Here is a 26,952-nt window from a genome sequence, read left to right as displayed (position 1 = left end):
TCTTAATTTTAATGATATTCTTTTTGAAATAATTTAAAAAACTATATTTAAATAGTATAACAATATAAAAGAAAAAGTTAATTCAAATCATCTCGATGGTTGATAATTTTTTAGTGTTATCTTTCTATAGTTTTATGTTATGGTTTAAATAAGTGTTGCATTTCAATGCATGAGATCAACATTATTTAGGATGTAATTTTTATACATTAAATGTAAGTATTGTTTAATTAATTAACTGTTCATTTTATATGATATCTTATTAATTACTGTGCTGTTTAAAATAATATTTAAAAACTTTCAATATTTTAGCAGTCAATAATGCAGTGTTACATCAATACCGATGCAATATTTGTTTGAAGCCATCTTACAAGAAATAATTGTACTAATATAACATTGGAGCCTATTTTGGTGATATCTAACGATTTCTTATACATTTGACGCGTGGAACCCAACGTAGTTATCAATGTTCAAAGTTTACTTTAAGCAGTGATTTTTATTAAAAAAGTTTTAAGTGTGATTTAACTTTACAACAATAACTGTTTTTCATCTGTTATAAATGGCAAGAATCTTTAGAGATGTCATCGTATTTTCTTTCTAGTACATTATCTATTGTAAATAACACGAGGAATGTTAAGTTTTCATTGAAATCCTTTCAATGTTTTTCTTCTAACAAATTTCATTGTTCCTAACGTCATACCATTTCGATATTTTTGTAAGTTACTTATCATCGTATACGTCAACAATTTATGTATTAGATTTTTTTCCTCATTTTTTTGTTTGTCATGTATTATTCTGTCTGAAAACATTCGATGTTATCGCATGATTATTATGATTCATCTCATTGATGATATGACGTTACAAAACCATATATATTTCTCAGCAGAATTCTGAGTAATACCTACATTGGAATTTATTTGGGCTTACCAAGTTCCTTTATAGTAATCACAATGACTAGTAAAAAGGGTCATACTCTTAGAATAGAATCTGAAATTGATAGAAATAGAGAAGAAGCTAATTGGAAAAAGGTTATAGAATTGGCTGAACATCTTAAAGCACAGTATCCTAATAATGGTAAATATTAGTATTCTTATATTTTTATTTCTGCATTATTATATATTTTTAAGCATTTGTAGAAACAATAATTAATAACCTTTATTATCATCTATTAATCGGTATGCGATTTATACTTTTCATTTCAGAATGTTTAGCAAATTTTCTTTGCGGAGAAGGAAGATTAGAAAACTTTTTAGAACAGACACCGCCTATCGATTCCAACATAACTAAAGCCAAAAGTGGATTGTTAGAAGCTAAAAGATATTTACTTCTCGCAGCAAACGAAAAGGATAAGCAAGTATGTGCTCTGATAAATCTTATAATTCATATTTATATATTTAATCTGTGTGTAGATATAATAATTAACGTCTAATATAAGATTTCTAAATTTCGTTTATATCTTTATATTTCTTTCTTTAATTATATAATAATATATTTGTAGGCATTAGTGGTATTGGATGCACATTTACTTCTCGGTAAACTTCATTATGCAATGGGAATGTATGAAGAGGTACTATATCATTATCAGCAAGCTGAATTACATACTCTGACAGAAAAACAGTTACCTAGTAGAAGTCTAAGGATTATAGCTGAATCATATGCAATTAAAGGTTTGCAGATTGACTTTCATTTCTAAGTCAATACGTGATATTTATTTCAAATCATACATATTCATGCATCTATTGTTAGCATAAATATTTTTTATTCGTTAGTTTGACTTTTCTCTGTGGAGTAAAAACAGGTGTGCTTGTAGGATTTATAGAAGGGAGTGGGAAGGGGGGGGAGAGAAAAAAGCAGCATGTTATTGTGTAAATTGTTATTTGTAGTTTTGCAAGTATTCATTTTCCAGATTTCTAAGTAACAGTTTATCAGTATTTATTCTAGCATCTACACATTGTTCATGGTAGGTCTCTGTCTGGAAAGGTTGCCTCCAAATTCTAAATCCAAATTTAGAATAGCAGAATGGCAAGAGGAGATGATTAAATGTTTTATTATCGCGGGAGACTTAACGCTTGTATATCTACAAGAACAAGATAAAATTGCGCTACAGCAGCAAAATGGATCTGTTACTGTAAATAGCAATAATATAGGTACTATCGCAAAAAATATCACGTGAAAATATAACATATATTAAAATTTAATCGCATATTATATCAACATTTTATTGATATTTTTTTAGGATTATATACTACACAATCTTCGGTTTGTGTAACAAAACAAATTGGTCCAATTTTAGAAACAGCATTACAACGATCACCTTTGTTATATCTTCAAACTGGCAATATACAAGCTGCTATTGCTCGTTATAGGTATTATTATTAAAATATTTTTAATAATTTGATTTTTTAATATTAATATATTGTTAATTACTTAAAAAAATAAAATACATTAACAGAGAAGTTTTGGCTGCTGTGGAGACAACAGCAACGCAAAACTTGAGAGTCAAAATGACTAAACAATTAGCTGAGGTACTGCTGCGAAAAATATGTAGTGCTGATTACAAGCTTCCAGAAGGAATAATTGAATCAACTGGTTCGTATCTTATGATTCACTCACTGTATCTTATGATTATGAAATCAGAATAATATATTGAAATTGTTTTACATTATTAGATTCACCATGGAAACCAAAGAGATACGCAGGGCTTAATATGTTCCTTCCAAAAAATGAATATGAAGAATTAATATTGTTATTACTCATTAGTGAAGCTATGGCAGTACGAGATGCAGTATTAAGTCAGTCACCAGAATTCAAAGAAGCTAGAATACAAGCATTTGAGAATGCTACTAATATTTATGATCTTCTCACAATTATTGTTGTTAGGTGGAATCAAGTGGAACTTCTGCACGAGGTAATCATTTATAATTATATTGATATTTTAAAACAGAGGACAAAATTTTTGTTGTTACTTTTCTCTCATGATAGTATTATTATCTTATGACAGTCCTTTGAAAGAGCAATGAAATTTTCCCATGAAGAGGCACATACGTGGACACAATATGCTTTATGTTTAATAAGTTTAGGAAAATACATGCATGCTTATACGGTCTTAAAAGTTGTAACTAGATTGTCACCACATAAAGTTGTGCCTTGTTTACTGGCTGCAAGATTATGTTATGAACAATTTAACAGGGTGAGTTTATTTATAAAAATGTATTCATGATATAGAAGTCTTTATAAAAATAGATCATTTAAATGAAGTATTATACTTCTAGATAATAGAAGGTATTGATTGGAGTCACAAAGCATTACAAAGGGAAACTGCAAGTCCTCAAGGAATGCAATCTAGGTGTCATCTATATATTGGTATTGGTCACAGCATACTTTCTGCAAATACTACTATCAAACAAGACAAGTTACAGTATACTGACACTGCTATGGATTGTTTTCAAAAGTATAATACACGTTACTATATTATAAGTTTAAATTATTTTGAATATAATTATTAACATTATAAAATTTCAGAGCACAACAATGCGATCCAAACGATCATTTAGCAGAATACTATTTGGCACATGAATATGCAATGAACAGACAAATAAATGAAGCCATGATTCACGTTAAAATAGCATTAAGTTTAAGGGCAGAACACATTCCGTCGTTGCATTTATTAGTATTACTATTATCTGCCAATAAACAATATTCAGAAGCATTACACTTGATCAATAGCGTATTAGAAGAATATCCTGACAATTTAAATTTTCTTTATGTAAAGGCACATTTAGAATTACGAAGTATTAGTGGTGAGGTAGCATTATTTACGATAAAGCAAATGTTTTCACTTTGGAAAAGTTTATTTGAAGATCAAACAAATATTAATTGTAATGAACACAGCGAAAAGCGTAGTGAGATTAGAAGTGTCTGTCAATTTTTTGCATCAGAATTGTCTGATAAAGATTCCAGTAAGTATTGCAAGTAAAGCTTTTTAAAATTATGTGCAGCATTGTTATTTTTGTGTTATAAATTTTAAAATTAACATATATATAATTTTTGCAAATATATAGGTTCAATGCATGCACAATCATTAGCTGCTTCAAGAGTAGAACAAGCTCTTTCAGAAGTAGCATCATCATTAAGCTCCTTTACACCTAAACCTGGTCCACAAAGAGCTTGGGTTTTGCAATTACAAGTTTGGTTGTTACTTGCAGAAGTATTTTTAGCAATGGATCAACCAAATGGTGCTATTTTATCGTTACAAGAAGCCAGTTCTATATTTCCATTGAGTCATCACATAATGTACACGGTAAGATTTCACAGAGGTAGCCAAGAATGTGCGATAAATTAATATATAATATTTATTTTTTCCTCTAGCGTGGTTTATTACATGAATACAAATTAGAATACTCAGAAGCAAAACAATGCTATCAGAATGCAGTTACAATCAATCCGTCTCATGTAAAAAGCTTGCAACATTTGGTAAATAATACTAAAATGAAAATATCATATTTATTATTTTCAATATTTTAAAATAACTTTGTTTAATATCTTATAGGGTTTAATACATCATTATCTGGGAAACCAGAGATTGGCAGAGAAAACATTGAGAGATGCAGCCAAAATAGATCCTAATTCTCATCAGACTTGGTATACATATGCATATATATATATTTTTTTTTTTTCACGTAAAAAAATTTTAACAGTGCAACTATATATAAATTAATGTTAAATAATTTCATAAGGTATAACTTGGGTAAAGTACTGGAGTCTTTAGGTGAAGTAGAAGGAGCAAGCGATTGTATGGCAACAGCGTTAGAAGTAGAAACAACAAATCCTATTTTACCAATTTTGTCAATACCATTGACTTTTGAGTGATATGAAATATAACCAAATGATGGAAATTTTTAAATGACGTTATGAGCCATGCCAGTATTATCGGCGTACATTTGCCTTCGTGTCAATAGTACCTGCTTCTATAGATACAATGTATATGTGTATAAACAGATTTATTTACAAATGGCGTTTAAATTATGCAAATAACATTTAATAATCGATGTAATTAATTCATGTAAAGTTTATGTCTGTAAAAATTTGAAGGATGATCTATTTCAATTTATTATTAGGTATTGTAGCAAGGGTGATGCAGTTATTAAACTTCAAGAGATTATTTCGTTACCTTTTTAACTAATTATTTATAATGTAATATGTACCTTAAAAATGCATCTAAATGCATCCTTCCTAAAATGAACCCTATTAAATAATGTTACCATAAATTTCTTAAAATGAATATCTTGGATTTTAAGCGCAAAAATGTTGGCATAGAACCTCAATACTATCAAAGAACACAGTATTTTCTGATAGTATATGATAATATATATAATATAGTTATATTGTAAAAGAAATTGAAACAATTATATTTTATTCTTAATGTATAAATGCATTAAATGCAATTAAATGCATATATTCATTTTTTTTAGTTTTTGAATCATGGGTCTTTCGTTTGAAAATTCTCGGCCAGATGTCGCATATGTATTCATTTTTAAAATTGCATTTACTTGTAGCATGTTTATCGTTTGGTTTGTTTTTGTTTATTGTTGTGTATTATGTGATATTTTATTGTTGATAACAGTTAAATAGAATTTAAGACCTTTATAAATAAATAATTTCAATATGCTTACTCTTCAATTTGGACAATGTGGGAATCAGTTAGGACATGCATTGTTTTCAAAACTGTCTGCTGATATAGATGCTAAAAAAACAGGAGTGTCATATAATGTTAATTATAATTACATTGAAAATGTATTTGATAAATGGTTTTCTGGACTAACCAAAGATGGCAAACGATTAGCGAGAGCAATTCTTATGGATACAGAAGAAAAAGTTATAAATAAAATAACAGATAATAAATGCGAAAATTGGACTTATTGTACTAAAAATATCTTCTGTCAAGCTGCTGGGGGCTCTGGTAATAATTGGGCATATGGGTATATGGAAAAAGGAATTAGATTTTATGAATCGGTATCAGACATTATTCAATGTGAGATTGAAAAGGTAGATCATTTGGATGGTTTTCTTTTTCTTCTTAGTTCCTCAGGTGGAATGGGTTCAGGAATTGGAAGCCATATAATAGAATTAATGCGAGATGAATATAAAAATAAATCATTTGTCAGCACGATCATATTACCATTCTTATTTGGTGAAATTAGTACGCAAAATTACAATACTTTGTTAACTTTAGTTAAATTTTTAGACAATGCCGATACTGTTTTCCTTTTTGAGAATGAAGATATTCATTTTATGCTTAAAAATTTATCAAATGTAGATGTTAAATTAGAAGATATCAATGATGTAATATCAAAAAATTTAAGTGTAGCTTTTCAACCAATAAGTAATACTTTAAATAATTTACACTCGTTAATGGCCAAATTAGTTGTAGAACCATGTTATAAATTGGCAACTATTAAGACTGTTCCAGTTTTGTCTACATTTACTGAATATAATGGTACAAATACGTGGCATTCATATCTGTGTCAATTAAAACGAATGCTTAAAGTATATTCTACCACTTCGGATATAACTTCTACAAAAACAAAAATAATGCCTCATACATCCTGTTCTACACCATCTTTATTGTATAGTCGTTCGATATCAAATGTTTTAATTACTCGTGGAAACTGTAGCTATAAAGATATAAAAACAGATGAGTTAAAAGAGAAATATTTATATGTAGATTGGGTTACAACCGACTCATTTACGCATTTCCATCAACAAAGACATATTTTAAATCATGATAAGGCCTTAGCTTTACTTACAAATAATTCTAATATTTATAATCCAATTAATAAAATACTAGATAAAGCTTGGAATTCTTATACACATTCTGCCTTTTTACATCATTATAAAAAATTTGGTTTAGAGGACGATGATTTTTTGAAAACGTTTGCAAAAATTGAAAATGTAATAAAAGATTACAAGAAATTAGGTGAAAAAGAATAAGACAGTGGTAAATGATAGAAATTTAGGAGGAAATTAATTAAGAATATCTGATATAAAAACAGAAAAGAATTTCTGTAGTAAGCCTTTAGTTACTAATTGTAAGGCAAACGATCTGGCATAAATGTATAAAAAAAAATGAATTTGTAATCTGTGTGTTACGATATAGATTTATTTATTATATTATACTAAAATACTATTTAATCTAATTGAATGCATTCTGATATATTTTAATTTAACTAAATTTATATCTTTCTTGCTTGTGTGCAAATGTATTATACATTTAGATTCAATCATTTTTTTTTATTTTGTTTTATTATTTTTTAAGTCTTAATTAAAAATAAACTATTAATTATTAAAAAAAGAAAGAAAGAAAGATAAAAACTAAATGTTATGGCATTTTAAAATTGGCGGGTATAGTACGACCTATTCGCCGTCAGAGTGCGTGGCAGTAGCGCTTAAACATCCTCCAAGTGAAGTTGTTTTAGTATAGTTGGAGCCGTCGTCGATGTCAGTGCGTCGCGGTATATCGTGTACAAATTGAAAATAGAGAGTGGAAATAGAATTGTTCGATCGAGTGTGTCAGTGTTCGTACGTTAATATGTATATATTTGTGCCTTTCATGTGTCTTCAGTGATCTAGTTTCTCGAAAACGTGACACGACGTTTCGAGGAATCACGCGTGATGTTCCGAAAGTGATTTAGAAAATTGACAATCCTTCGATCTACCTTTCCTAAATCCTAATCCTTTTCCTTTTTCGTACCTTTGATCTTAATCCTTAAGAAAGTTTCTCATCATTTTACAATCCATCATCAGTTGGATCGATTTATGTACAACGACAGAAACAATTCGGATCTTCAAATTCGTAAGTTTACTTTTTAATATTAATGTTCTCGTTTCAAATTTATATCGTATCCAATCAACGATCTCGTTTTAAATATGAATATGTTTACGCGCGTAAAAGCGCGCGAACATACGAATCTCTCGATAAGATTTTGTACACGGTGGATAATCGAAATACTTATAATTAATTCATTTTCTTACGTAGTATATATTTTTTTACACTCGTCGTCGTACAGTTATTTGTTGTCATGTCAACTAGAAAACGAGAGGGAAAGAAAAACGAATCGTCGTGATTTTTAGGATAGATTTAAACAACGCATTACATATATCTCGAAGAGGAATTTTAAATCTAGTACATCGTGAAAGTTCTTTAACTATAGTACGGTTCAATGAGCAACTTCCTACTTTTTCGTACATAGTATCATTAGTAATTGATAAAATAAATAAAAAAAAAAGAAGATAAAAAGTACGTTGCAAAATTTGAGCAAACACGATAACGATAATAATCGAATAATAATTGATCGTTTCTCCGTGCTTTTCTTTTTTCTTTTTTACTCTTTATAAAAGATTTAATTTTTATATCGATAAATAAATAGAAATAGATGAAGAAGAAGATTTCTTTGTATCCTGAATGTATCGAGGACGGGTCAGGGATCGGAATAACTATAAGAAAGTTTCTTAGCTTTTCTAATTCTTTACGATAGACAATTTGTTTCCTTAACATTACACATTAAGAAAGATATTTTTGTGTTTAGAGTAACATACTTGATAATGAAAATTATTATCTAATCTAATCACGCGTTCGTATTTTTCTTTCTTTGTTTTAATACTGTATATATTAATAAGTTTCTTACTATTGTCATTATTCTAATAGCATTTTAATTAATAACGAAGTAATCGAGTAATCAAAATTAATCGTTAAGGAAACAAAGAACACCGTTCTAACGACATTTTCACTACTGATGCAAATTTATTGCATGCAAATTTATTGCACATACAATTTTATTTACCATAATCATTTGTTATTATTTGGAACGTGTGAGCGTGTGAATTATGGTTGCAAGAGGAACAATTTGTGTTATATTGAATAATTAAAATTTCCCTTCTCTTGATCTTCTTTTTTTTTCTCTTCTATTTATCACACGTTAATCACACGCTCAACGTTCTATGCACTTCCGTATTTGACATGAGGAGATTTCCAATTGGTGGAATAGGTGAAAACGTGAAACCATCTTTTATTATTCCTCTCTAACATCCTGCTATTTCTATTTATATAAAATATATACATACACACATATACACAAATACAAAAGTGTGTGTTAATACATTATGCACTTAAAATTATCATCCTCTCTTTTATATTTTTACTATTATATATATATCTATGCATGTTTATGTAAGACAGTATCTATATGTATGTATATGTAACTATATCACTATATATGCATCTTTTTTGTTACTAAATTAGGGAAAAAAAGTTTCTTCCTATTTTAATGCAAATATAACAAATACATTTGTTTCTTTTTATATTTTCCATACTAGAGTCTTCTCTAAATGATTTTAAATCGTTTCCTTGTCGATGTTTTTATTTTCTTTTTTTTTTTTTACAGATATCTTGATCGTTAATGCATCAGTCTTGCTTCATTTTTTCCCCATAATTTTATCGATTATTCCAATGATCGTTCGATCAAAGTTAGGTGTATCTTTGATATCGAAATTTTTAAATAGAAAACGTTTGAAGTTTAAATAGAAAACAATATTACAAATGTTTTTTTAATAGCCTGACTAATATTCTTCAATATTTTGTAATAATATTTCAAAATCCATCGAATTACTTCTTTAGTTTCACACACATTACACAATGCGATAACTTTTGACCAATCGAATTGTTTTCTTTTTTTTGTTTTTTAATTACACTATAATATGTAATTATTAAGATGTATCTGATACAAATATGGTTACCAAAGTAATGTGATTTTTAATATTATTTATCGAAAGAAAATACGAAGAAACTTTTTCCCCAAATTCAATATTACAAACGTTTATTAGATTTTTTATTAAAAATTATTGGTATAACGCGTTTAAGATGAAAAAAATGTAATCAGTTTAAATAGGTAATATTTTCTTATTGATAAACAGATTTTTTCGATGAATTAACGATCATTTAAAATACATCGAACATTCTAATATACTTTATTAATATTTTCGATTGTTTAAATTAAAATATATTGTTTTTAATGTTCCAGCCTGGTGATGACTTCGATTTGAAAATTTTCATCGAATAAAATAGATCGAAATTGTTTTAACATTCAAATTATATTCGTAATCTCATCAAGTATCATCAAGTATCATTAAATAAGAAAAATGTGTAAGAATGTGTTGAATAATAAATATGACAATTTATACAGGATAATTTTAAGAACCGGAACGAATTATTGCTCTTTTTTAAATATAAAAAAAAATTACGTTCTAACTTCCTGTGATCATATTTTTCATGTGGATGCAACGATGCATTCGTCAGGTGCAATTACATTTTATATTTTAATGTTAATCAATTGTTTTATTATTTTTTTTTTAATTTAAACGATCCCTTTTATTATTCTATTTAGAAAAAAAGTATTAATTCAAGGCTATAGAAATAATGATACTTTATTTGATATATTTCGTTCATTTTTGATATCGTTACTCTACAATATTTTTCTCGATTTTATCTACTTCTTTGTATTGTCCACAGTTAATCTAATTTTTTGTTGTTATCTGATGTGAATGTTGTGGTGGTGTTATTATGTATATGTGAATTTTGTCTCAGTAGTTGTATTTATTTCACGGTACGTAACTTTTCGTGCGAGTTATCATTAAAAACAGCATACAAAGTTCTTCCCAAAGTGAGAAGAGTATTTTTTTATTCGATGCGGGAATTACGAGTGGAAATTTTATTCGAATTTTTTTTCTATTTTTTTATTTTATTCTTTTGCATAATATATAATAAGTATTCACGTATTTATTTATGTATTTTCAATTACAATTTTGTTACAAAATGATAAAGATATTATAACGAATAAAATTTTAATCGATTCGTTATGGGGAAGAAAAAAATTCCACTTTTCATTCTTTACTTTTGTGTTTAGTATCTCTTTTGTTATAAAATAAAACTAACGATCGATAAAAGATATAAATAAAACACTACGTTAGATTTCTCTTCGAGTTGATTTTTGTAATAGGTGTCTTTTTTTTTTTTTTTTTTTTTTTATTATTTTTTTTTGCGTCATGATGCACACGACGTTCCACGAATATCCAATGAAATTATTCGAGATGCCTTGATGAATGTACAATCGTTTTTGCGCAAGTAAATTCGACGACGATTACCATGAAAATACGTGAAAATTCGAATGCGTTGTCTTAGGGCGCACCCACATTCTTCTTTTGATTCCGTTCTGATTTCCTATGTTCTTTACTGTGATTCTTCTTTCAAGATAATTGTTGAAGGTTGTCTCAACTCTTTTGCAAACGTTTATCAAACAAGTAGCTCTCTCTTCCTTTCTCTCTTCTTCTCCCCCCTTCCCCCCCCTCCACCCACCTACTCTTTAAGATCATAGGTATTCTAAGGAATGATCAGGATGTTTCGTAATATAATTTTCATTTCAAAAATAGACGGCCATTTTTAAATGATTTCAACATTATTTATTCTATTTATTATTAATTGTGCAACATATTTATTTTTTATATACAATTATATACAATTTTGATTTTTTATATATTTACTTATCATGGAAACCACCCACATGTTACCCATCTAGAAAGAATATAAAAAAAAAACACATTCTCAAAGTAGTATATATATAATAAATTTGATTTTATTACTTACGAAGTATTACTTATATTTTTAGTATTTATCTAAATATTCATATGAAGTTTTTTAATTGTTTAAACGTATGAAAAATGTAAAAGAAAAATAACAGGAAATAATAGTCAATGTCGAATCAATCATGTCGAAAGTTTCTTTCTCGCGTTTATCTCATTTCGTCGTAGGCTTTGATAAATTAAGATACGAAAGGGGAGATTATGGCAGTACGAAAGTAGTACGGACACAGAGAAAGGCAACAGCATCAGCTTTGGATGAACATTGGCTTGCACAGTATTTTCATTCATATCATTATATATATATAGTGAAAGAAAGAGAGAAATAATATACACGTTAGCACTATCTTCGTTCTTAGAATATTATTTTGTTTAAAAAGGGTAATTTGAATAAAAGAAAAAAGAAAAGAAAAAGAAATGTAACCGGACAAACAAACAAGAAATTTGAAAAGCATTCGAAACATGTACGACTTATTGCAAATACATGTTTTTCATATCACACGAGAAGAGAGTTAGCAATTTAGCTACGTCATTTTAAAAAAGATTCTCTGGAGAAATCATATGAGTCAATTTCGATCTCGTGAAATCGTCCTTTCTCGAATTTAATGTTATATTATTTATGAATGAAATTATTTTTTCAAAACGAACATTTTCACGAATATTATTTTAACGTGGTTTAATAAAAAGAAAGAAAGAAATCGTTCTCGCTCTTTATCAAATTGAATATCATATTATTCGAATGTGGAATGATTTTTTTTTAAAGTAGAACATTTTCACATAGATAGTATTTTAACGTGGTTTAATCAAAAAAAAAAATAGAAATCGTTCTCTCTCCATTTATTCAATTTAATATTATATTCGTGTTTAGTAAATTCAGTAATAAGACCCAATGTATGTTTTACTTTATTAATTAACATTTCATTTGAAAACGTTTAACAATTTTAAAGTAATTTTATTATTTTTTTTTTTGTTACAATGAACAGCTTTATCTATCACCTTACGTCAAGTGTTACGTGCTTGCAATCTTTTCATTTATACCTTTTGTTTTGTTTCATTTTTTTTTGTACATTTTATCTATACATATATACTTATTTGTAGTTGTAACGTAGATACATTAGATGCACTAATGTAAGTCATATTTCATCATTGCTCACGTTTGTGGCTTTTTCAAAACCTGTTATTATACATTGATACATGTTCAGTTTTTAAATGACACGAGTATTTGTTTATCATGCTGATTTATTTATTTGATATTTTACGTAAACTTGATCTTTACATATTATAATTAACATTTCATACAATAGTTTGAATAATAATTTTGTATTAGATAGATCAAAGAATTAATCCTTTTAATATTAATAAAATTAATTATTAATTAAATGATAAATATTAATTAATAATAATATTATTATTTAAATATTAATAAAATTAATATTAATAATATTAATTAAATGATAACTATAATAAATAATGTTACATATGTATAATATTTTTTATTTGAGAATTTTTGTTTTTCTCTTCTTTTTAATGATATACATTTATTTAATCGCGAAATCATTGTTTAAAATAAAAATAGTGCCACGTTACGAATAATATTCGATGTAATTGTGTAAAAAAAAAAAAACATACATATAATTATAATTATTACAGTAATATAATGTTGATAATAACTCTAGATAAAAACTTATTCGAAGATTGTCGTATATTTTTTCAGAATATTATTTTGCAAAGGTCATCGTGGAATGTCGTCATCGGGTTTCACTCTAGTCTTGCACTTTTAATTATATTACGATTATTATTATAAATTGAAGAGAAAAAAAACAAAACAAAAACAAAAATTAAAAATGCACAGTTAATAATTGCGTTGTTTAATCGCCTAATTATGATATAAAAATCATTGATTAATTTCTTTTTTTATTGTATTGTATATTATACATTTTTTCTTTCTTTCTTTAATAATTATACTTATTTAAATTCTCTCTACGATTAATAATAATAATAATTATTATTATTATTATAATCAAGACATTTATTATTGATAGTAATGAAATTCTAAAAAAAAATCTGTAAAAGTTTGTGAGAGAGTTTGTGTAAGAGTTTGTGTGCATTCACGTAAAACACGAATCCTTGAATCTTGAAGTTCACAATTGCAATTTCACTTGCATGATCTATGATACACTTCAATGATCGCGTGATACGGGTCAAGTTATGGCTTTTTCCTTGATAATGATTTCTATTCTTTCTTACAATTAATCAAGAAAGAAAGAAAGAAAGAAAAAATGTACAAAGAAAATAAGAAATAAAAAAAAAGAAGATAAAAGTTAATTAATATATATTAGAAGGATACGTTTAATTTATTGCAAAATAAAATCTCGAGTATTACAAATGGAAAAAGTATAACGATGTATAATTATCAAGTGAATCGTCATAAAACTCGAAAGACAGGAGAGAAAGAAGAAGAAGAAGAAGAAGAAGTATGCTTATTGGATTAGAACGAAATTATTATTATTATTATTATTATTATTATTATTAGTTGATAATGAATTAATAAGAAAAATGAATAGATAGGAATAAGAAATATTTATCTAATCTTCTTTATGTAAAAACCTACAGAATGTTTCTTTTTCTTTCTATATAACATATACAATTTTATATTTAATATATATATATATATGTAATTTATATAACGTGGTGGAGGAGAAGGGGGAGTGAAGGAAGAGAGATAATATTAATTTTTAATATTTTAATATTTCTTTTGTTTTTTTTTTTTTATATATATTCCTAAAAATTATTTCTAATCAAATTATATTACATTTATATGAAAATAGTTTCTTTTATATAGAAAATATGTATTTATATTTTTGTATTATTTATTATATAATATTTTATATTTTATATTTTATATTTTAATATTTTAATATATGTATAAGTTATACAGAATTTTTGTAAATATAAAAGAAAAGCTATTGTCTTACAAAATATTAATTATCTGTGTGGTAATAGAAAATATTTTCTAAACGGTATAAAAAATAATTGGATAATTAATAAAAGGTAACACATATATATATATAATTTATAAGAAAGGACACACAATATCTGAGACATGAGTGAGAATTTCGAAATACAAACACGTACACACCTGGCCAAAGTGAATCTCTTTTTTTGTCAGGTCGAATAACGGTTAGGTAGGTCCGTATTCTCCGAAGAACTGTTCAAAAGGAACACGTTTCGATAAATAGCAATATACGATGAGGAACTTTTATTTCAAAATCGTTTTACTTATTTTTATCCGTCCCCCTTCCACCCCTACCCCAAGTTATTATTATTATTTTTTAAATATTTTTCTTTTCTTTTATTTTAAAAATGTCTCAATTATCTGAATAATTTTAATATCAACGTGTAATAATATTGAGATATAAATTTGTATAGTTGTTGTATGAATGAAAGGGTAAACTCATAGAATTTGTATGAGTTTTAATGCACTACGTGAATGTATTTTATGTATCACCTTTTTTGTACTTCCGTTTGACACAGTTCGTCGTTGGCTCTCTCGTATCATTCTCCAATATTTATTTGAGATCATTCCTCTGATTATATATATATATATACATGTGAAATTTATTATATGTATATATATACTATATTTTATTTTATTTTATATTTTATTTTATTTTATTTTATTTTATTAGGAATGAAATAAGCCTAACACGATAAGTAAATTGAAAAATTTGTAACTTACAATTATAGATATTATTAATTATTATTTATTGATAAAATACTATGATACGATACGATGATAAAGTTAGGTCAATGGGAAGAATAATTTGTTTCGGCGAAAGTTTGATTCGCATCGGATGCCTTATCTTTTACTCCGTGAAATGTTACTCTGCCATTCCTATCTCTTTCGATAAATCTTATACTTGATATTTTATAGGTGAAAATAAAAAATAAAAGTACAAAAAAAATAAGAAAATTATCAAAAAAATATAATATAACTTATTATTATATCCCACATTGTGTTTATCAAACGAAAGTGAATTTTATTCTTACGCGAAAGTTGAATAAAAACATTCGATCGGGATTAAAAAAGAATAATAATTGAATGAAAGTCATAGATAGTCATAGATTTTTTTCTTTTCTTTTCTTTTCTATAGACCCACCTATTATCATAAATAAATTCACACAGTATTATAGATCCAGTTTTAAAATAGATTTTACTTAGGGACACGTATAGGCCTACTTTTCTTTTTTTTTTTAATACGAAATAGATATATAAGTTTTTATTGTAAGGATCATAATTGTATTTTTAATTAGACAAAGAAACGTGTTAAAATTAAAAATTAAAATTAAAAAGAAAAAAGAATAAATTAAATTAGCTTCGTTTTACGTATAAAATATTTTGGGTTTTATTAATTAAGCGAGAGAGAAAAAATGTACCAAATTTTTTAGAGAATATACATTTATCTGTGTGTGTATGTGTGATATATAATACTAATTCATTTCAAACGGCACATATATCACGTGATTGGTCACTCCTCATCCCTGTCTGCTTTTTAACAAGCTTTTTCCGTTATTTCATAGCAATCGTTTGGAATCATGATTCATTAAAATGACGACTTCTCTCTCGGACAATTCTATAAAAGATAATAGAGAGAAAGAAATCATTTTGTATTCTATGACGTTCAACACTTTTTGTTGTCCCCTTTGTTAGAAAAAAACATAATATTATTAAGTTATTATAATTTTATTATTAGAAATACAAAAAAAAGTTTCTTTAACAAAAATTGACACGAACTTTCTGAATAAATTCAATATTTTCTTAACTTTAATATTTCTTACCCCATATATTATATAAAATATAAAATATAATATAATATATTAATTCTTAATTATTATAAATATTTCTTATTTTATTATAATACAAATAATTATATAATTATACTCATATAAAATCAGTCCCATAAACATATTTAAAAAGTATACATTAATCTTTGAATAAATAATGAAGAATACACTCACACACACACACACACACACTCATATACATAGATCTAATAATTTGTTTGAAAATCAATATTGTACATATAAAAATGAAAATTAAATGAAAATTTGTGGTATACTACAACGACAGCGAAGAAAACTTTGTTCAAGCGTTGATCACTGACCCACATACAGGTAACAGTAACGGTGGGTTCTATATAAAAACGTTTTTACTGTGTCAATGACATTTTTCGAACGTGCGAGCCAATATATTTACACGTACGTTTTACAAATATATAAATGCATTAACTATATACAGGGTGTCCGAACTGCGAATAAGGTTGAAGGGGACAGGTGGAGGCGCCATCTTTAAATATTTTCTTTAGTTTTAAATGATAAGAAAAAAAATGTTTGGTCACGTACTTTAATTAGTTTCCAATGAAATATTTAATATTATATCATGGGGGGGGGTAAGATAATATTCTAATGAAAGGTCATCTTTTATTAAAGTTTTTATTTCAAAATGATCGATACTTTTTACCCCATAAAAGTATACGAATATAGGGATGGGAGGGAACCTTATTTTGAGAATAAATTCCATTTTATGTGGATACCAAATTGTGTTTAACAAACATATGTTTTTTTTTTTTTCTTAAATACTGGAAATTTGAAAAAAATTGATATTTGTTCTTTTTTTCTTTTTCTAGGAAATGATACAAAATCTTGCTTGTTAATATAAATATATATTTGATAAATGTATCTTGTTTTTTTATTCTTAAATATATAAAATAATTATGTTTGTTATATATATATATATATATTTTTTTTTATAGGGAAGTATATCAAAAAGTATAGGAGATAGAGCATGCCAATTAAAAAATGGACCTCATCGAGCAATATCATCCTATTTTTTCTCATTGGCACGTTATCGAACGTCTTTGGTAAGTGAACAAGATTTTCATTATTGTTTTATTATCTACCTGTAGTAATATAGAATACTATTATCATTAACGTACTTAACACTGTTCAGATATTTCTTTACAAAGTCAGAAAAAAAAAATAGAAATGAGACGTTTCATTGCCATGAGATTTTTTTCTTATCGTTCTTTTTTTTTTTCTTTTTTTTTATAATCATTCCTTATAAGAAATCTTAAAATACCATTTAATTTCTAAGAATGAGAAAAGTAGGAAGTATACAAAGGAGAAGGATTTTTTTTCTGTTTTTTTGTTAATATGAACATCGAATAAAGTAATAATTATTATTTTAAAATAACGTAAAACACATATAAAATATTATGAATTATTTAATAATTATAATCTATAATACTTTTTTTATATATACTTATATAAAATAATATTAATAATATTAACACTTCTCTATACTTATATATAAATTATATTAATTTATCTACTATATATAAATGTTGTTATAATATTAACTAAAAGGGGAAAAAGAAAAGAAATGAATCGTCGAATACGTTAATTAAAAATTTAAAAACGAGAATTACCGAGTAATAGATTCATAATGAAATCATTTTTATTTAATCGTACGAAGGTCGTAATTGATTAGTCACTAGATAATAATGCACTGATTTAAACTAATGTATAAATTAGGTAACTGGTTTTATTCTTTTGTTGTTTACAGGAAACCCGATCCGGGAAAGGGAAAAACGAGAAGCGGAAATAGCTGCGACAAATTGGACGAAATTAGCGGACGAATGGTTAAAAGAGAAAGCTAAGAACTCGGAAAATTTTGATATTGCACTTTTACCCTTTAACAGTAGATTTCGTAAATTACCACCAACTGCAGATACTATTTTTATTAATGAAACCAATCCAGAACAATTGGCACGGGTAAGACATTTTTTTTTTTTAACTTATATTAATTTATTTAAATTATAAATAATTGATTTTATTCGAATAATGAGAAGAAGAAGAAGAAGAAAAAAAAACAATATAAAAATACTTTTCCTTTTTATTCTTTTCTTTCTTTCTTTTTTTTTTGTAACTTTACTCACAAAGACTATTATATATTTTTAATCTTATAATACTTGAAATATTTTGTGAAAGAGAAAATCCTCAACCTAGATACGTTAGCCTGATTTTCTTTCACTCTCTCTCGAATTAATTATCAATTTTTATTAAACTCTCTCTCTCTCTCTTTCTCTCATATCAACGTGTAAACAAGTAAACAATTATTAATATTTCTGCCCCCCAAAAAAATTACAAAAAATACAAATTTATTGTTAATCTTTAAATTAACTTATATTTAGATTTATGCAACACCATAGTGTCACCAACTCTCACTTTCAGTGTCAAAATACTTTCACCGTGGCAACAGATAGGATTGCAAGTATATACGTAACTAGCTTCTTGGTATCTATGTATATATAAAAATATATATACATATATTTAGATACATGCAAATGATTTGCCGGCAATGACATTGCTTTCGTGAAAGTTTTATGACAATTAAATAATGTCATGATCTCTAAACTACCTAATGAAATATTTCTAAAAATTCTTCATTAAATAAAATTGAATAAAATTAATATTTTGTATAATCTTATGTTTTTCTTCTGTTTTATCTTTTTAGTTAAATTATTCACGAATGTTATGGGACATGGAAAATGTACAATCTTCTGGACACTTGTCATTATTCGTAGATAAAGCATTAAAGTTACTGGATTTAAGACAAGTTATGATGGAAATTGAAACTTCCGTGATGTCTAAGGTTTCGTGTACAGCTTGCAAAGTCGGTGCTGGTTTACTTAAGAATTATATAAAAAATGGTAAAAGTGATAAAGAGATATTGGCAAGTATATACCAATTCTGTGTATCTCTGAACATTCAAAGTCCAAGAGTTTGTGATGGTGTAACTTTGGTATTTGGAGTAAGTGTTATTTTCTAATCGGAAATAAATCATTTATTTATTACAATATTAATAATAATAATAATAATATTATATATATATATTATATTTTTATATTAATTATATTTCTTTTGCTTGTTTTTTTATATTTTTTAGTCTGAAGTGATTTATGTTTTAAAACAAGTCGACATGGGTCCAGCACAAATTTGCAGTTTCGTTATTGGAGATGCATGCGAGGATGCATATAATCCTTTACACGAATGGGAAGTTGCATTTCCACCTGTAAAAAAGCCACCAGTTAAACCACCTGTACCGCCGCAAGAAAACGCACCGACTTTCAAAGTTTTACACCTTTCCGATACGCACTTTGATCCTTATTATCAAGAAGGTGCAAATGCTGATTGTAACGAACCATTATGCTGTAGGCTTACAAATGGTGCACCATTAATACCATCAGCAGCAGCAGGCAGATGGGGTGATTACAGAAAGTGTGATACTCCTAAAAGAACCGTGGATCATATGTTGAAACATATTGCCGAAACGCATCCGGTAAATGAATTAATTGAACATTTTTGAAAAACATTTATACGACGATTTGTTATAAATAATATTTATTATAGGATATCGATTATATATTATGGACTGGTGATTTACCACCTCACGATGTATGGAATCAAACGAGAGAAGAAAATCTTAAAGTTCTGCACGATACTGTTACCCAAATGATTCAAATGTTTCCAGGTGTGCCTATATTTCCAGCATTAGGAAACCATGAAAGTGCACCAGTTAATAGGTACGTTTCCTACGTTTTAAAATACAATCAAACCTTGGATTCCGAGTAATTTGTTTTATGAGTGTTACGCAAAGCGAGCACAAAAATTTTCATTTGTGTTAAACGAATGTTGTCTTGCAATAATACGACAAACGTATAAATAAAATAAAATGTAGTCTGCCAAAAAACGTATTCGTAGTAAGTTAAATACGGATTAATATTTGTTTCATTTTTATTTCATATTTTATATTTAATTTACAACGTGTTAATATTAATAAATTATGATTACATAATTATACATACTTTTATAATATAATATTTCTTACAATATATATATGTATAATGCTTTGAATTTTTATTTCTAGCTTCCCACCACCTTTTGTACCCGAGGAAAATAGTATATCATGGTTGTATGATGCATTGGATAAACATTGGAGACGTTGGTTACCTGCTGGTGTTTCACATACAGTTCGAAGAGGGGCTTTTTATTCGGTCCTAGTTCGTCCAGGATTTCGAATTCTTTCCGTTAACATGAATTATTGTAATAATAAAAATTGGTGGCTTTTAATTAACAGTACCGATCCAGTTAGTGAATTGCAATGGCTCGTTTATGAATTACAAGGTGCCGAAATGAATGGTGAAAAAGTGCATATAATTGGTCACATACCACCTGGTCATTCAGATTGTCTTAAAGTTTGGTCTAGAAATTATTATCACATAATCAATCGGTCAGTATAATTGAGTAACGTTTTTGAACAATTTGAAAAAGCAACAAAATCATTTATTTATATCTGTTAAATGATTTTTAATTGAACATTCAGGTACGAATCGACCATCGCAGCACAATTTTTCGGTCACACGCATTACGACGAATTTCAAATATTCTATGATACTCGAGATTTACGAAGAGCATTAAGTATAGCTTATGTAGGACCTTCAGTAACACCTTATTACGATCTTAATCCAGGATATCGAATATATTACATTGATGGTGATCATCCAAAAACAACTAGGGTAAAATTACAAATTAGAGATAATATTTGTTTATCTAATATAAAGTAAATTATAATCTATATTCAAAATATTTGTATATGAAATTATGGTTTCTTTTTAGATGGTCGTAGATCACGAAAGTTGGGTGATGAATTTAAAGGAAGCTAATCTTTATGATTATCCTATCTGGACTAAAATGTACAGCGCTAGACAATCATATCAAATGGCATCGCTCTTGCCAAAAGATTGGGATTCGTTGATCGATAAAATGTCAAACGAACCTTCTCTTTTTGATCTTTATTACAAGTAACAATAATACTTTTTTGTTTTATATATTTTCGATTAGAATTTATCCTTAACGAATGAATATATTAAATATAATATAAAATCTTTAAAAATTCAATGTAATATTTAATTTATATTCTAAGAGACTTATTTTTTATTTTTGTTACAGACACTATTATAAGAATTCTCCGGTAAGACCGCCATGTAATGACGAATGTCGAAAACGTTTATTGTGTGATCTAAGAAGTGGCAGAAGCCATGATCGCAAAGCATTGTGCCAAAGTATTGAATCAAGAATTGACAATGAAACGAGAACAGGATGGAGAGCATGGATCTATAGCGGGTTGGCATTATCGTACGTAGATCAATGGTGGCATAATAATTATAACGGTGATATTAGAACTAACAATGTTGATATTTAATTTTCTGCACATTTATTTACACCGCCACTATTGTTAGAACGTACCGCTAAAAACTTTTCAATTCTTTATCTGTGCAATACTTATCTTTTCTGCACTCGCTAAAAGCAATATAATATATGCTTTTTTTACATAATAATTAAACATTAATATTATACATATGATAGGAAAAAATGTATGGAATATTGCAATAACGTTATTGATTGATCTTTTTTATATCTGTAATACTGTGAATTATTAGGACAGTATTACAGATAATGCAATATTAGTTTCACTTATCTATTATATTTCATCAATATCTTTTGCATTATATTTCTTTAGGGTTTCTATATAAGATATACTATTGTTTCTCTTGACAAACAAATATGGTAGACTATACAAAATATTGAATACAAATATATATTTATATATATATATATATTTTTTTACCAAAGAAAAAATATAGTTTTCAAAGAATATTGTAAACAAATTAATAACTATAATATAAGATTATTTTTAATATATAATATAATGTTAACATGTGTATATATAATACATTTAATATTACTGCCTTCAAATTAACAATAATATTAATAATTGTTATTCTATTATAATATTCTATTATTCTGATTGAATTAATCTACTTATAGGATTATTATTTATTTGGCATGCTTAAATTAAATTTTTTAAATAGATAGCATATATAAGATTTGTTTTTACCTATAAATATAGGTAAGTAATTATAAATAAATGATTAACTATGAATAATTATATTTAAATATAAGTACGTGCATTTGCATGCTAAAAGACACTAATTTATCAGTAAAATGAATATGATATTATAATGTATGCATAATTAAATTTATCTGTGTTTCAGACGTGTCTTTGCATATAGCTGCATAGGTTTTTCATGCTCTAGTAATAATTCAGCCAAAAACATTGTATAAATAAGTAGAAAAATGTATTATATAAATCAATAAGATATATTATATATATCTGTGAAACTATTTTGTTGTATATATATATATATATTTTTTTTTTAATAATGCTACTTCTATTCTTAATAATCACTTTTAAATATAATCTCGCACATAACATTTGTAATCAGACTTGCAATTTAGATATATTTATTATACTACCTGGTGATGGATCATAATATGGTAATCGGTATACTATCGTCACAAATTATTTACATTTGAGTAAGTAATGCAGTTACACTTGCTTGCTTCTTTTAATTACTCTCGGACAGCTTACTTTTAAATAAATAAAATAACAATCGATAAAGATTAATTATATTACGGATTGCATAAGTCATTAACGATATTTAATAGTAAATTGTAATAATAATTGATTTAATTTTGCAGGATGTCCGTCGTTATGGCTATTCCTAGATTCGCGTACAATTTACCCAAATACGTTTTAGGTCTTGGATAGAAGAAATTTCAAGTGATATAAATACATGTGTAGATTAAAAAAGAAAAGAGATTCAAACTTTTGTGATGTTAAGTTATCGAAGAGAATCGAATTATATAAAGTTCGTACTCTAAAAAGAAAATATAAGAACTAACTGCAACCGAATATGCAGAGAAGAAGAAGAAGAAGAAGAAGAAAGATAGTATCAATCTTTGTAAGAACAAATTGATCAAAACGACGCTGACCAATTTATCGGTCTACTGTTAATATTATATCGTTGATCATTGATCGACTATATAGATTTGAGAAAGTTATAAATGTTTTCATTTTTTTTTAACGATTATTTTATTTATTTTAATAAAACCGCATAGAGATATAATCTTTTGCGAAGAGATGCGAAATCTCATGATTACCTCAATTTTAATTCTTTATGTTAATAAAAATTGTTAAAGAATTAAAGGAAAAGAAAAGAAAAAAAAATAGGACAAGAGTGACCAGAGGAAGAAATGTAAATTAATTGTTAATAATGCCTCAACTCAAATAGTTAAATATATGTGTAATCATATTACCCGTTTAGATAGTTTTTTATTTTAACGGTGTAAAATGAGCATATCCATGATATCTATTTCTATTTAGGATAGTCAAAAATTTAGAAATATTTATTATTGATTGTAGTCTGATTTGCAATAATAATTAAGTTACATTCGTAAAAATGTAACGAATATCTATATTGACTATTTATTATTAAATAAAAGAAATTATTGAAGTGAAACTTCTTTTGGAATGGGACTGAAAAATTGAAAAGTTTTGAGGGAAAATATGAGATAGTTAGAACAAATTATAAACATTTTAATGCTCGACACTTTTCGTAAGCTCAAAACTTTTCAACTCTCCTGTGTTCAGCTTATGGTTTCCACGCGTAACAGAAATGAAACTTGTATCATTATGTGGAATTTAATCAATTCATAAATATATATATATTTATTACGAGACAATTAATTCTTCGTATGAATGCTTGTATAAAAAGGAGAGACTGAGAATAAAAGAATCTACAATAATGAGTTCATTTTGTTGATAAAAACCTGCTAAAGAAGTTTCGCTTTAAAAAATAATTAAAATTCTAATAATTCAATAAAGTTACCAATATATCAGTTCATTATAAAGTGTTAATTTTATTTGGATGTCAGGCGTAAGAAATGACAACAGAATCTTTGTTATTAAAAGGTAAGAGCTATCGTGAACGTTTTCTTGTTTAATCGAAAAGTCCAAAGCCCATGTCATCATCTTCTGAATCTGATTCCTCTTTCTTTTCTTCTTTCTTTTCAACAGCAGGAGCTTCAGCAGCAGCAGCTGGTGCAGCAACAGTAGTGGTAACAGCTGCAAACTTGCTAGGATCCTGAAAATAATCATATTATATTAAGTAATTGTTTTTATGTATAAAACAAAAAAAACATTCATTTTTAAAGAAAGAATGATCAGACAGCGAGTTCACGCTAATTGTCAACAATGAATTCGACATGCCAGTGGGTTCAGCTATTTCTAGCTCTGACATGGGACCTCAAACCCTTTAGACGCGTATTGTTTTCATCATGTGTATAAAATAATCTCAATAGAAACTCTAGATTATAATTTGATTAAAATTTATATACCTTTATGTACTCTTTGATCGTCGTCGCTTCAGCGAATTCGACGTCAGTAGCAGCAGCAACAGCCAACAAGTTTTTGAAACCATTAATAATGCTGTGTGGTGCACTAGCAACAGTCGGATAGGAAATCGCTAAACAAACAGCTGCTAAGTTGGCAACACCAGCTAAGAATTTCTCGCGAAGATCTTCGGGTTTGATATCCAGAATTTCAGGTGCAAAAATAGTACCAGAATCATATACTTGTTCGACGAGCAACCCATACGAGAATGGAGAAATATTTAACATATTCAAAAGAGTTGCTTCTGATGCACCTACTTTATCACCTGGTTTTAAGATATGTACATCATTCTAAAATATAAAATGAAAAATATTAGTCTTGGAAGTTTAACCGATGGTTCATTAATCTTCCAGGAATATACACTTACGATAATTTCAATTGTACCCTTTGAAATTTTGGTTGGTATACTTAAAGCTTGGAAGAAAGAAGTTTTTTCTGGACCAAGACCGGTGTTTTGCGCTGGAATGATAACGCTCAAAGGTGCTATAGCACCTGCCCTGGCTGGTGCTCGTACTTTGTTCTCCAACAGTTTGTCTCTGACTTCGATCAAGTCTCCACGAGTGAAAACAAATCCAACATTACCCCTAATGTGCGGTAATAATTTTTCCAATGCTGCATTTCTTTCGATGTGACCACGAATAGCCTTACGCATCATAGTATTTTTTCCCATAAGTACCACTGCGTTGCCACGCAGGGACATACGAATCTGTTGCATTTGCTTGGACCCGACATTGTCTGCACCAACGATGAAACATTTTGGAAAGTCATCGAGAAGTTGCTAAGAAAGGAAAAAAAAGAAAACAGTTTAAATGATTTTTCTTCATGCAAAAATAAAGTTTAGAAAGATTTATATTAAAGAAGGGTAACACAAAATAAAGTAATATTTTTATAAATGTATATACACACGTACTACGAGTTTGGTGAAGTAATTAGACTTCCAAGTTGCCTTGTCCTCCCTACCCATCTTAACGTGTGCGTAGGGATACCTTACGGAAATTTAAGGACTGCAACAAAATTATATATTCGAGAATTATATTTCATTTTCAAATAAATTAGAGTCAATTAAAAAAAAAAAACATTGTTATAATAAAATGTATATATATTAAGTTTTCTTAATGGTCGCCATGTGGCCGACATAACCGTTCCTTCACCCATACATCTGTTTTTAACATACTGAGAATATATTTACAATTTTTCTTTCACATTTTTTAATTATTAAATATTAAAATAATATTACGAGTTTTTATCTATTCGAATGCATAAACTTTTAACGCAATTATATCTCGAAATATCGATTACAAGGTATTTTTAATAATCGCCACGTGACCATCGATTGTACAAACTTTCGAACATATCTTTTAATAGTATATTTATAATCTTTCATATATATTTTTAATTGTAAGATATTAATAGAAGATTACTACACAGGTTCGTGATCCGAATTTAAACTATACGTAATAAAAAATGTTTATGTGAAAATATAAGAAATATACAAAAAAGAATAAAAAGTAAACCTCACCTCAGCAACGAAAATTAAGTAGTAGACAGGAAACGGAAACTGTGTTAAGAAGCATAGTTGTTCGTCGTTGATTAAAAACGAAGATAGATCGGGTAGCTATGAGGTGAAATTTATCATTTCCGGTATTTTGTGCCACCTGTCGAATGATAATTATATAATATGAGTGAATTACAAATGTTATTTTTTTGTCTTTTATACGTTTTTAATAGTTCGATAGTTTGGATAAGAACAACACAGTATGTTTTAGAAATTAATTCTTAGTAGGAGACGCGATTCCAAAATGTTTTTAGATTTTCGGTAATACATGCGCTGTCTATTGAGTATATAGTTC

General features: G+C 27.2%; 4 protein-coding genes across 5 annotated transcripts; 3 read left to right on the top strand and 1 right to left on the bottom strand.

Moving 5' to 3' along the window:
• Window positions 1-56: 56 nt before the first annotated feature.
• On the top strand, window positions 57-5,166 carry LOC122517586 (tetratricopeptide repeat protein 7B). Its single transcript, XM_043636055.1, has 16 exons — window positions 57-212; window positions 310-712; window positions 884-1,071; window positions 1,200-1,351; window positions 1,496-1,664; window positions 1,962-2,144; window positions 2,234-2,363; window positions 2,450-2,586; window positions 2,667-2,905; window positions 2,999-3,187; window positions 3,270-3,448; window positions 3,520-3,956; window positions 4,059-4,297; window positions 4,366-4,470; window positions 4,547-4,638; window positions 4,734-5,166. Exons 3-16 carry the CDS (start codon window positions 948-950, stop codon window positions 4,864-4,866), a joined length of 2,508 nt encoding a protein of 835 aa, XP_043491990.1. The 5' UTR covers window positions 57-212; window positions 310-712; window positions 884-947; the 3' UTR covers window positions 4,867-5,166.
• A 421-nt stretch (window positions 5,167-5,587) lies between these two features.
• Window positions 5,588-7,134, top strand: LOC122517585 (tubulin delta chain-like). Its single transcript, XM_043636054.1, has one exon. It carries the CDS (start codon window positions 5,662-5,664, stop codon window positions 6,985-6,987), a length of 1,326 nt encoding a protein of 441 aa, XP_043491989.1. The 5' UTR covers window positions 5,588-5,661; the 3' UTR covers window positions 6,988-7,134.
• A 412-nt stretch (window positions 7,135-7,546) lies between these two features.
• On the top strand, window positions 7,547-23,730 carry LOC122517584 (sphingomyelin phosphodiesterase). 2 transcript variants are annotated; one of them, XM_043636052.1, is made up of 11 exons: window positions 7,547-7,849; window positions 17,499-17,606; window positions 18,311-18,519; window positions 19,262-19,558; window positions 19,694-20,086; window positions 20,158-20,330; window positions 20,675-21,037; window positions 21,131-21,323; window positions 21,424-21,608; window positions 21,757-21,942; window positions 23,350-23,730. In XM_043636052.1, exons 2-11 carry the CDS (start codon window positions 17,531-17,533, stop codon window positions 23,417-23,419), a joined length of 2,145 nt encoding a protein of 714 aa, XP_043491987.1. In that variant the 5' UTR covers window positions 7,547-7,849; window positions 17,499-17,530; the 3' UTR covers window positions 23,420-23,730. The 2 variants fall into 2 exon arrangements, with proteins under 2 accessions (XP_043491987.1, XP_043491988.1); XM_043636053.1 differs by lacking the exon at window positions 23,350-23,730 and adding an exon at window positions 22,863-22,992.
• An 820-nt stretch (window positions 23,731-24,550) lies between these two features.
• Window positions 24,551-26,688, bottom strand: LOC122517583 (60S acidic ribosomal protein P0-like). Its single transcript, XM_043636051.1, has 5 exons — window positions 26,622-26,688; window positions 26,013-26,106; window positions 25,470-25,880; window positions 25,048-25,392; window positions 24,551-24,794 (listed from the first exon to the last, which is right to left on the bottom strand). Exons 2-5 carry the CDS (start codon window positions 26,064-26,066, stop codon window positions 24,651-24,653), a joined length of 954 nt encoding a protein of 317 aa, XP_043491986.1. The 5' UTR covers window positions 26,067-26,106; window positions 26,622-26,688; the 3' UTR covers window positions 24,551-24,650.
• Between the last annotated feature and the right edge of the window lie 264 nt (window positions 26,689-26,952).

This window comes from Polistes fuscatus, unplaced genomic scaffold, assembly GCF_010416935.1.
Source record: "Polistes fuscatus isolate 324 unplaced genomic scaffold, CU_Pfus_HIC Scaffold21, whole genome shotgun sequence".
In the NCBI taxonomy this organism is placed as follows: domain Eukaryota; kingdom Metazoa; phylum Arthropoda; class Insecta; order Hymenoptera; family Vespidae; genus Polistes; species Polistes fuscatus.
Note: the sequence above shows the minus strand (reverse complement) of the source record. Positions and strands in the feature narration are given on the sequence as shown.